The sequence below is a fragment of the Vigna umbellata genome, chromosome 2 (genome assembly GCF_029865625.1).
Source record: "Vigna umbellata cultivar VRB3 chromosome 2, Vumbellata_1.0, whole genome shotgun sequence".
Taxonomy (NCBI): Eukaryota; Viridiplantae; Streptophyta; class Magnoliopsida; order Fabales; family Fabaceae; genus Vigna; species Vigna umbellata.
Window position 1 is genome coordinate 4,448,471 of NC_142166.1, and position 12,422 is coordinate 4,460,892.

The 12,422-nt window shown below is 32.7% G+C and overlaps 1 protein-coding gene across 2 annotated transcripts; it reads left to right on the top strand.

Moving 5' to 3' along the window:
- Positions 1 to 3,179: 3,179 nt before the first annotated feature.
- LOC148203240 (homogentisate phytyltransferase 1, chloroplastic-like) lies at positions 3,180 to 11,619 on the top strand. 2 transcript variants are annotated; one of them, XR_015784040.1, is made up of 13 exons: positions 3,180 to 3,325; positions 3,445 to 3,713; positions 3,868 to 3,951; positions 4,118 to 4,192; positions 4,302 to 4,385; positions 4,630 to 4,719; positions 5,102 to 5,203; positions 5,486 to 5,581; positions 5,670 to 5,741; positions 5,818 to 5,916; positions 6,030 to 6,134; positions 9,089 to 9,255; positions 11,355 to 11,619. XR_015784040.1 is itself a non-coding variant. In XM_088105814.1 (12 exons), the coding sequence occupies exons 1-12, from the start codon at positions 3,280 to 3,282 to the stop codon at positions 6,620 to 6,622; spliced, it is 1,164 nt and encodes a 387-aa protein (XP_087961940.1). In that variant the 5' UTR covers positions 3,181 to 3,279; the 3' UTR covers positions 6,623 to 6,651. The 2 variants fall into 2 exon arrangements, 1 of the variants encoding a protein (XP_087961940.1); XM_088105814.1 differs by lacking the exons at positions 9,089 to 9,255; positions 11,355 to 11,619 and adding an exon at positions 6,581 to 6,651 and having other exon boundaries at positions 3,181 to 3,325.
- Positions 11,620 to 12,422: the final 803 nt, after the last annotated feature.

Consider the following 12,422-nt stretch of genomic DNA (forward strand, 5'->3'; position numbering starts at 1 on the left):
GATTTATTTCTCCAAGTAGAGACTTCTGATTGATGATTCGAACGGTCAAAGTGAAGAAATAAGTCTTAGGATTCATATATTAAACTTTTACCTAAATCCAATGGTAAAAACAATTAAAAGGAAGGTTTTACCACAGTAATTCGAAAATAAGAAAATTATAATCATAAAAACTAAATTTATACAAGTGAATAGATAACTACCATTACCAAAATTTTAACATGTTCATAACTCATATTCATGATCATAACATGTACAAAAATCATATATAAGAAGGATTAGCTCCCCTACATCAAAATCAAGCAACTTGAACCATACTCACAACCACAAAAATTCTAGAAATTAAGTTGAGTCAGCTCCCCTTACCTTGAAACTTCTTTGCTACCTTGAAACTTCTTTTGATGACCAAAACTTCCTCCTTTTATCCCCTCCGTGCAACATTTTTAAAGCCAAGTCTTACTTCCCTACGGCCTTGTTCTTTTGAGTGGATTTGAGGGAATGGATTTGAGGGGATTTGAGAGGATTTGAAGATAATTTTTTTTGTCGTTTTTTTGAGCAAATTTGGAGGTAAATGAGAATGAATTTGAAAATAAAATTTATGAGAATTAGTATAGAATTGTATTGACGTGACAAATTAAAAAAAAATATTTTCAAATTCACTCTCATTTACCTCCAAATTCGCTCAAAAAAACGACAAAAAAAATTATCTTCAAATCCACTCCCTCAAATTCACTCAAAAGGACAAGCCCTTGTGCTCCCTGGATGGTGCAAAATGAAAGTAAGGGGCCCTCCTTGTGCTTTTCTCAAAAGGCTAAGGAAAATGAATATCCTAAAGTTGCATCTCCACTTTCTACTTCAGCAGAATGAATGCACCATCATTTAATTTTATTTTTTTTTCAAAAGAAGACAAAAACATCAATTGTGCTGCTCTCCATTTTGCCAAATAAAAATAATCAACTTCTTCATATGGGCGGCTGGTGCTTCCAAGCAAATAATTGTGCTTCTTAAAAAATTCAAGAAATGAATGACCCCCTTTTTCTTAATAATGTTTTCACCCATCTTCTTTTAATATATATATATATATATATATATATATATATATATATATATATATATTTAGGTTCTTACACACAACACCAAATTAAATTAAGTAAATTGCATTAAGCTCGAAATTATATTACTTATAGCAAAAATTACGTCCGAAATTAAAAATACCTATAGGTAAAACATTACTATAGATGAATTTATAATGACATAAAACCTATCAAAAATGTTGACGTAACAATGTAAATTAGGTAAATCTTGAATGGATTTTTGTCTTTTAACTAATAAAATTAGTGGATAATTTCCTTGCATCTGTCGATAATTTATTTACTGTGTCCCATACGTAGCCAACCGTCTCCATGAGTAATCATTGGGTCAAAGCACGCAGTAGTTATGATAAAAGTTCATAGGTACATATTTCCAAAGAAAATCTTAAGCACCAATAATATAGAATACAACTTTCAAATATAATTATAGAATACTTTTTGTGGTCATATATCATTGCATAAGTTGGGTAAGGGTGGTGAATGTATATCATAACCAAGCTAAAGTATCTTTCCAACAATTTCATTTAGTGGAACTTAACTATAAAGAGAACATGATATAGAGAAAGGATGTAGAGAGTTGATGTTTGGAGTCTATGGAAAAAAAAAGATTGTGTTCATGAAAATTAAGATTGATGTTAAAAAGTTTTGAATATAGTTTTGATGAGAATGTGTGCAAGAATGAAATGCAAAATTCTAAAGGTTAACTTCTCATATTCTTATTGGTATCTAAATTTATTAGAATATAGTTAGAAAATTAAAATAAAGTATCACATCATTTAAAAATGGATAAGATAAACCATATATAAGTAGAATGGTTTTTAAATTTAATATTTTAAGATTTAGGTTTTGAGTTAAGTGTAATAATGTTTTAATATCTTATATGAATTTGTTCATAATTTACTGATTTACCCAAGATATTCTGAAATACGCGAGTTGTGGAGTAGGAAAGTAGGAAGAGAAAAAGGAAAAAGGAAAAAGAGAAAGAAGTGGAAGAAAGGAAGAAACAAAGAACAAGAAAAAAAAATTAAATTGTGATAATTACATAAATAATTATCAATAAGTAACTGGTAATTTAAAACACAATATTATAAAAGTGTCATTTAAAGCATGATTTATTATTAACAAATTATAAAAATGGTGTGTTTACCGAAAAGAACAAGGTAGACACGACTTTTTCTTAATCAGAATAAATTTGTATGCATCTCTTTTAAATTGTAAATTTGAATACAACATACGAGAGATATATATAATTGGATTATGAAACCATTATTGAAAAATCTTCAACCATTAATTAGTATTTCATCCCAAGGAGAAGAAATGGAAAAGTATTTCTTTTAGATTGACTTCGACCATCATGTACTTTTATCACTTAACAGACTTTGAATGTTGAATGGAAATTTACTCCAATAAGAACAAAAATGGTGACCAGGGAACTGACTTTTAAATTTAGAAAATAAAAAGGATATACACATGTAGGAAAACAGCGGTATTTGTTCCCTCCTCTCCTAATCCAAAATGGGCACTATGCGGAAGAGTAAAAATAAAAGTATAAACGTAGGAAAAAATAACACTGAAAATTTTAAAGTGGAAAATCCTCTCGGAAAAAATCACGGGACCTAGTCCAGAAAATTATCTTCACTATGAAAGTAGGATTACAGTGTTTCTCTCACTCTCTGAGGATCTCTCAATAAATCTCACCCTCTCGGATGATATAAAAAAAAACTCTCTTTTGCACACTCACAGTTTCTACTACACAGTGTCTTTCACCTTTCGGTGATGTTTCTCTCTTCACGGTAATACCCGTGGCTTTTTCTCTTTCTCCTCTTGAATTCTTTCTTCACCGTTTGATTCTTAGTGAATTGTGTTTTGCTGCACATTTTGCATTCATTTTATAATGAATGAAGGAAGAAAGGACAAGAAACATGGTTGGTGCATTGGAGTAATTTATGGAACTTTTGTGAAGGTGGAAGACATTCTTCCTCGATATATGATATATGGTATATGAAAACATTGATCCTTCTTTTCAGCACGTGGATGAATCCCATTTTTGTTTTTTTTATCCAACAACACATACATACATACATCATTATCATCATCATCGTCATCTAGATTAAGTTGCTGTTAAATATGGTATCTAGTAGTATGAACTGTGCCAGAGAGCCTCTTGTAAACAAACTACAACCAACCATCAATGGTTTCTATCCTTGTTGGGTCTTTCCCTGTAGCTTCTTCTTCTGGTGAGCCATGAAAATTGGACCATGTTTTCTTTTTGTTGTTACAAAGTACTTGTTATCATTTCGAATACTTTTGAGAAACTTTTCATCATCTAAATGAAAATTCATATTTGATATTCTAGGTTCTTACGTAAAAGAAGCTACAAGGTACAAAACTGAGAAAATCCAGAATAACTATCATATCACGAGGCATCATCAGAATCATTACAGAGGCATTAAGGTTGGATCCACATTTCACCAACGTGCTAGAAGATATGTTGTGAACGCAGGCAGTGGAGAATCATTTGAATCTGCTAAACCTCAACATTTTCAAAAAACCAATAGGGGCTCTATCAAATATTACTTGGATGCATTTACCAGGTTTCTCAAACCAAACATACTCATTGCCACAGTTAAGTCGAATCCTTTTCTTTTTGCTTTAGAACTAATTAGTCAATCTTTTATATAATATCAATCAAATTCTTTTGCATGAACCTCGTATTCTATAAAGAAAACGTGTAATGTTTTTTTGAATCATTTTACTTAAGTTGTTTTTGTTTGTACAGGCAATAAGCATAACGTCTATGTCTCTCCTTGCGGTAGAGAAGTTATCAGATATTTCTCTAACATATTTCATTGGCTTGTTCCAGGTGGGAACTTAACTCTGTTGGTCTTAAAAATATACCTTATTAACGCATGACTACTTTACGTAACTTTTACTCCTACCTGTGAGCATATATATATATATATATATATATATATATATATATATATATATATATATATATATAACTAGATTTTTTATCATTATTTCAGGCCATAGTAGCTGCTGCTTTGATGGCCTGTTATCTTACAGTCTTGAATCATTTAACTGATGTTGAAATAGACAAGGTATATGTAACTTACTAACAATATGGATCAATATGCTAAATAGTACATAATAGGCATACCCAATTTGTTTGAGAAAGAATAGTGATGTGTGCAACATATTGTATTGCAGATAAACAAGCCGAATCGTCCATTGGCATCAGGGGAGTATTCTTTTGAGACTGGTTTTATTCTCACTGCAGCATCTTTGATTCTGGTATTCTATACAACATTCTCCTCTTTCTAATGCACACCATCACTCTTATTTGATTTTCCTCGTTTATGATATAACTTCTTTTCTATTGAGTTTAAGGAACCAATTCGTTTCTCATTGGTCAATTACTTGGTATAAATTTCCTCGTGTATTACATTCCCTTTTTAATATCTGAAATGGAAAGAAAATCTATTAAAAGCTTTCCATTGCAATGGTTATTAAACTATCATTTTAATCTCCTTTACAGAGTTTTGGGATTGGATGGATTGTAGGTTCACCTCCATTGCTGTGGGCTCTTTCCATCACTTTTTTGCTTGGGACTGCTTATTCAATCGATGTAAGTTCATTTTTATGGCATTTACACTTCATTTTCCCCTGGTAATTTTTGGCATAATTATTAATGGTCATCGTACGATTTGCTCATTTTCAATAGCCAGTTTTGTTCTGCTTTATCAGAGTTTTCCGAACACTGTGCAGTAATTGTCTACTGAAAACCCTAGGCAATAAATGTTATACGACCTCTGTATTTACACTTAATTTTCCTGTTAGGAGGAAACTTTGTATATTGGAGGAAGGGTTTAAGGATTGAAATTATGTGACACTTGTGTTCTTTTTCAGTAGTTATATTTGAATTTAAGCTTCTCTAAAACCTGTTTGGAAACTTTATTTGATAGCCACTACATTTATTTTTCTATAACTCTGTCTCTGAAATTTCGCAGCTACCCCTGTTGAGATGGAAGAGAATTGCAGTGCTTGCAGCCATGTGCATTGTAGTTGTTCAAGGAATAATCTTTCAAGTTGCCTATTTTCTTCATATGCAGGTGGTTTGTCCTTCCAAAAAGTGCTCTCAGTTGTCATGTATTTGTGCATAAATTAGCTTTTGTACACATAATTGCAACAAAAAATCTTTTATCCAAGCGATTGGGTAGGTTTAGTTTAATTCACGATAGAAACTAATTTAATAATGAATTTTTTTTTTCTAAAAGGGTGGTAGTTTACATAACATACTGTCTGGCAGCTCTCAATTTCAAATACATCAAAGCAACCCTCCAACCAAGTCAAACGATTTTGGTTAATATTTTTGTGTAAAATTAAATGTGCAGACCTATGTGTTCAAGAGGCCAACTATGCTTCCAAGATCAGTGATTTTTGCTACAACATTCATGAGCTTCTTCTGTTTAGTTTTAGCACTGTTCAAGGTAAAAGGATAAAAGCTTCCTGTTTTCTTAAATTATACACGTGTACCCGATAGGAAAGTAAAATTACTCTCTGTTGACTTTCGTAAAGGATATACCTGACCATGAAGGAGATGAAAAATTTGGCATTCAATCTTTGTCAGTGCATTTGGGTCAGAAGAGGGTACGTTCTTCTTATGTATAATCTCAGAAGGCTTTGTCTTTCTATCCTTGATTTACCATAAATAAGTTTTTTTTAGGTATTCTGGATTTGTGTTTCACTTCTTGAAATGATTTATGGAGTTGCCATTCTTGTGGGTGCAACAACATGTTCCTACCACTGGAGCAGAATGATCACGGTGACTTCCTCCTCAGATAATAGAACACTAATATCAAATTATGTCATACCTTTTAAGACGGATATATCTAATGAATGTGGACATGGATGATGATTTGATCATTTTTGTGTTAGGTTTCTGCACATGGTGTTCTTGCTTCAGTCCTCTGGTATCGTTCTAAGTCTGTTGATGTGAAAAGCAGTTCTGCCACAGAATCCTTCCACATGTTTCTTTGGAAGGTAACAATTAACCCTATAAGTTTTTTTCTTTTTAATATCTACACAAACCTAGTAAATTATTTTTCATTTTGCATGAGTTAAAATATATAAGCATCTTGAATTCCTTTGTTTTATTCTTTTGCACTAACATCTTAGCTTTCTAATAGTGGGAAATAATTGAAAGAGTAGAGAAGATGATTTTTACGTGGAAATCCTTTCGAGAAAAATTACAAAATCCTGTTTAGAAAAATGTTTCCACATTACAAAGTGTTTATTCCAACATCATCTAGCATAAATCAAAGTCATTTCTCCTATGTTTTGCTTGTGACATGTTAAAAGCATTGGGGTGGACCCATGAGTTTATTCAACACAACATTATTAAGTAGTCAAAGATACCTTTTATGTTTTATGTTTTGATTCCGTAAATCTCTTATGTTTCTGATTTTGATTCTGTTTTCTTCTTCCAGCTATTCTACGCAGAGTACCTCATCATACCTTTTATCATTTAAGAATTCAGTGTCATTTTTATGCCCATGAATATTTCGTATTGTCTTTTTATTATAAAGTTATATTATTTATAACAAAAGTTCGTCAGAAATGAAAAATACCATTGGGTAAAAAACATTACTGGCGATGAATTTCCAATTACATAAAATCTATCTGTATGTTGACGTAGCCAATAAAAAACAGATCCAGTTATTTTCGAACAGATAAAGTCACGTAATTTTAAAGTTATCAAAATATATTTTATTTATTTTTTTAAAAAATTATTAAAAAATAATTTGTTTATTATTCCTATAAATACAAAGTTACGTAACGTTTCCGTCCAAAAGTCGTTGAATTCGTTTCTCGTAACAATGATATTAGTAAATTTTGAACAAAATTTTGTCTTTTAAGTAATAAAATCACTTGATAATTTATTTACTGTCTGCCATCCGTAGGTAACGGTCTTCACAAGTAATCATTGAATCAAATTATCGACAGATAAATGTAATATAAATTATACTTCCAAAACCAATCTAATGTAAAAAAACTTTACCATTATTTGGTTGCACCAATATAATATAGAATACAACTTCCAAACATAATTTAATAGAATTTGTTACTTTTGTTATGATATTAATGGTTGAATAAACAATATACTAATATATTATTATGTCAAATATTTGTACTTTAAGTGTATTTTTTTCTATTTAAGCATATAACAATTTAAATACCACAATTTATAATTGTAATTTGGTTGGTTTATTGTTATGAGACAATTTATGTATTACTTTTTTATATAACAATAAGTGTTACCCACATGATATTAATTTTTTTTATAGATTTAATGACTATGCGAATCAGTATTTTATATGTTATTACATAGAATTAATGACTTTCTAATATATAATGATTTCAGTGGGTAAAGCATTGAACACTACAAAAGCATGCTTTATAAGTAAGCATGTCATCCTCAACTACAACATAAAGAAATAATGTATTTTAAACATCAAATACTTTTTAGATCTAATATTTTTTTCATAAATTGATGAAAACAATTAATAGATGTAAAAAATAATTAATTTTAGCATTTAAATTTATAGAAGATGTAAAACTTAATTGAGTCTTATAATTTTATATATTCACTAACATCTTAGGAACTCAGAAAATATAATCATAATTGAATATAATTGATTATATATATTTATCAAATATATATGAACAATAAGTAATTGATAATTACAAATGATTATTTTTTCATAATTAACAATCAAGCTGTACTAGACTGAAAAATATACAATAATTCAAGTATTTGTATAATTAACTATATCTTATGGCTATTACGTCTTTATTCTAGAGACACAAAACATGATCATAGGAAGTACTCAACTTTTTTTCACTTAATATATATTGGCTACATATATATGTTGGCTACATTCACCACCAGTTTGATAATACAATTGAAATTTAATGGTCCTACACAAATGTTGAATATTGTTCCAAAATACGATGTCTTTACGTTCTTTCGCCATATTTATCTCTTTTTATTGATATGACGATTGAAGATGAGACAAATTTGAGAAATCTAAAACAGTTTTTGCTTTTCTTAATGAGGCTTCGATGTTTCTTTGAAAAGCCTTCGACGTATATTGTTATTGCTATGGATTGTTCGTTTAATTCTAGGATTGCAAAGTAATTAATCAACCAGTATCCTGCCTCTCATACAAAATAAGAAACACTATAAGAATGAGTTAAACATTTTAAATTAAATATAACTAAAATTCCACTAAATCACAAATAACAAAAATAAAAATAATATAAACAAATTATAAACACTTTAAACCTAAATTCGTAAAAAAACACAATTTATTAAATCAAACATAAATTTTTGACAATGACGTCAAAAACTTATTACAATATTAACAAGTGTATCGTGTAAATAATAAAATGAAAAATCCAAATAAATATCCCAATAGACTATTGTTGATTGAGTGAAATTGTGATTCTTTATTTATTTAGATGAAAATCTTGAAGTAATGAAAAATATTTATCTTTTAATAAAATAAATCTAATTTATAAAAAACTATTAAATTGATTAAATGAAATATATAAACTAGAGGCTTTATCAGAGTTAAATCTCTTAAATTGATAAAATGAAATTTATACATCCTATAAAAGTCTTCTTTTTGTAACAATTATTTTACTAGGAATCAAACTTTTTTATTATGACTTATTTGCTTAACCTACTTTATTAGATAATTGATTAATTTTGCACCAAATGAATAAGAGTAGGCTTTATGTGAGGACCTGGAAAATTATAAGGCCATTGGGCCCTAGTTGGAGGCAGTCAGGCCCAGACTAAGGGAACCTTAACTTAGCCAGGGTCATTCCCCAAAAGCTAGAGAAAATCCATTTCTGCCTTTCCCTTTCTCTCTCTAAAAATAAAACATTTTGCCCTAAACTCTTCTCTGCCTTCTCTCTAAATTTTTCAGCTCTTTGAACCGTTCAATCTTGGGATGGAAGGTGCTCAGGCGTTCATCTCACCGAAGGCTTCCTTTTGAACCGATCGCATTTTCGATTGGACCAGGTTTGGTTCAGTTCTCAGTTAGTGAAATACCGTGAGGGAGCGTCTCTGTGAGCTTGGTAGTTCGACTTTGAGGTAAGGGGAGCTAGTTCTTTGTTTGAAATTATTTTGAGATATTTGCATGTTAAGTCCTGAATTGGTGTGTTGACTTGAACTGCTATGTACTGTTTAATTATGTTTTGTGATGAGCATGTTGATTTGTATCTACTGGATGTGTGGAAGTTATGTAACCATAGTGTGCTGAACTTTGTTTGACTTGAATGAGCATTACGTTGGCTGTACTGGGTTTCTGGATTTGAGTAAGATCTCTGGGAAATAATTAAAATGGATGGTGAGTGGATACATGTACTGCTTTAGGTTACTGTGAGGGAAGTGGAGTACTAAAATTGGGTGAATGGGGTCTAGAGTACTATAAGGCAATTAGGACTTGTTGAGAGCACTGTGTTGGTAGGATAGAAGAATCTTAAAAACCTGAGTTGGCACATCCCTGATCATAGAGCAGCCCTGGCCTGGTCCAGTACGTTGTGACTAGTCATATGTGTTGGCGGCGAAGGTGAGACTGATGCGTTCAGACATCTGATTCTTCTCCGGTGACTAATTGGGCAGTTGGGATAGTTTAGTTGAGCCAACAGAACTGGTGAGGGGTCAGAGAACTGAGTAAGTCCTGAGATAATGGTTGAGATGAGAATGTGTTCATAAGTGGCAAGGATTGATGTTTTAAATGGTAAAACTGAATTTAATCACTTTACATTAATACTAGGGAGGGTTTGGATCATCTAGACAAGAAGAATTACCAGTAATAATCGAATAAGAGGTCTTAGAAATTAACCAAGAGTCCTAGAAATGGTAAGGGTTAGTGTAAGTGAGTGATTATGCAGAATTCACGTACTGCAGATTATGCAGTGTCGCTATGCGAGTTGTCTCGCATAGCGAGACCCTGAAAAGGGGTACTCACTGTTTTGGAAATTCGCTGTGCGAGTTAGTGCGCTGTGCGAATTTCCAGAGGGTGATGCTCACTGTTTTTGGACTCGCCATGGCGAATCCTGTCGCTATGCGACTGGTGGTGGTTTAGGATCACTGCCTATTTAATTCGAAGAGCGAGTGAGGTGCATAGCGAGAGGTTTGAAGTGATGTACGCTGCGAATCAATTCGCCATGCGAAATAGGGTGCGCTATGCGAATTTTAGCGGTCCTTTTGTCTGGGAAATTCGCACAGCGCACAAGGGGGGGTGCGCTGAGCGAATTATGTGTCGCAGGTGGAGTGTTTTTGGTGTTTTTGATGTTTTGGGAGTTCCGGATGTCCGTTTTGGACGTTCTTTAGTTCGTTCTGGGGGTTTTTGACCCTTCCGGAGCCATTGGTGAGGGTCTCCAAGCTGTTTGAATTACTTAAGTATTGGTAATTAAAAGTCCTAAAGAATTTTGTGTTGATAAGTGATGGTTTTGTGAAAGTATGTAATGTATGAGTTGTTTTATGACATGGTTAATGTTGTATGAGGGTGTATGGGTTTGGTATGAGACAATATAGTAAGAATGCACTTGAATGACTATGAAATTTTATGTTGATTGAATCAAAGTGGTTTATGAGGTACATTATTGATCCAAGAGGAATATCATGTGATTTAAAGTGGTCGGATTGAATATGAAATTAAGATCTCTCGGTGGGATCAGTTAGTGTATTGAATGAATGTGAGAGGCTTCCATATGGGGGGGTTATCCCTAACACTCCAACGGTCTTTCATTCTCACTTAGAGAGGATTGACGCGTGTGGTGGGAGTAGTGGGAGGTCCTAGGGTAGGCGCTATCACTGAAGGTCTATTCCGCGGTAACGGACTAGCCTTGTGTATGGTCGGGTGGAACCCCTCGGCAATGGCTTTGCAAAGCAGTAGAGGCCATCACAAGTGCACAACCCGCCCCAGCTCTACATACATTCTATGTCCGGACGTGTCTAGAGTCTTAACATGATAGGATGCTTGTCTTGATGAGTTTTATGAAATAAATGCTTATGTTTATGATGACTAAGGTGTTTATGTGCGTATGGATATTCTGGGAAATGCTAGATTGATTGAAAATGAATTGTATGATTGTTTGAGACCTAGCTCACCCTTGCATTTGTATGTGTTGCATGTGTTTGCTTTCCCCCTTGCGATGATCATCCAATCCTTTGGATGTGAGCAGTAGGTGATGATGTACCTTTGGAGCAAGCTTTGGAAGTTGAGGAAGACCCAGCACCTAGTGCTTAGGATTTCTACTAGCTCTTATGTTAAATAGCTCTTCATTTTGAAAGACTTCTAGACTTCATTTTATCATGATCTGTATTTTGGAAACACTCTTTAGGTCCCATTGAATCTTTATTCAATCATGTATTTTGGAGAATTATGAACTTGTACTTAAGTTTTAAAACTTCCCAGCCAGACTTGGATAACTGTACTCCTTAATCCTATCTATTGTGTACTCTTAACTGCTTTCTATTATTATAATCGATGCATTCTACATATATACATTGCTATATATTTTGGGATGTTACATTAATGGTATCAGAGCAGTTTGTCCTTAGGATGACCTGTGAGTTGAGGGCTTGTCGTGTCTTCTCTGTGAAGAATTGAGTGTAAATGGTATAATTTACCATTTCCTCCAAGTCTAGATAGTATAGTATTGTATCTAACTGGAGGTTTTGAGAACAGAAAACGTCTTGATAGGAGTGATGAGGGTGCACACTCATGACTTTTACCATAGATGATTTTCCTTTCTTAATTCTGAAGGTTTGAGGTAAGAAAGAGTTAGGGTTCCAGTGTTGTTTCCTGTAGTAATTCCTGTCTTGTTCTTGCCTTTGTAGTGGTGTAATGTGCTCTATAGTAGTAGAGGAATGCAGATTCAAGGACAACTTGACCTGTATACCTTCATTAGAATTGGTTAAAGCCTTTGAGGCAAATTCTGGCCTCGAAGATAAGGAGTTAGAAGACTAAAAATTTAGGCTTTAAAGGACAAGTGAAGATATTGGAATTTAGAAGTAATGTTTTAGGTGAAGAAAAAGTTCTCAAGAGCAGAGTCAGAAGATCAGCTATTGTACGTTCCACAAGAAGAGTGGGGTTCGGAGGCTAGATTAAGAGGAGCTTTGGATAAGCATGGGTGTAACAGGGTTTGAGAAATCAATTTGGTTTAGTATATCAGTAGCGTCAGAGGTTAGAAAAAAAAAATGTTGGTGAGCAACGGAGTAGCATTGGGTGAGATTTGTAACATGGACCA

What these genes read in the sequence shown, in the direction of transcription:
- LOC148203240 (XM_088105814.1), top strand. Translation starts at nt 3,280, where the DNA reads ATGGTTTCTATCCTTGTTGGGTCTTTCCCTGTAGCTTCTTCTTCTG. An exon ending in CCCTGTAGCTTCTTCTTCTG is followed by an intron (nt 3,326 to 3,444) that starts GTGAGCCATGAA and finishes TTGATATTCTAG; the next exon opens with GTTCTTACGTAAAAGAAGCT. An exon ending in TCCACATGTTTCTTTGGAAG is followed by an intron (nt 6,135 to 6,580) that starts GTAACAATTAAC and finishes TTCTTCTTCCAG; the next exon opens with CTATTCTACGCAGAGTACCT.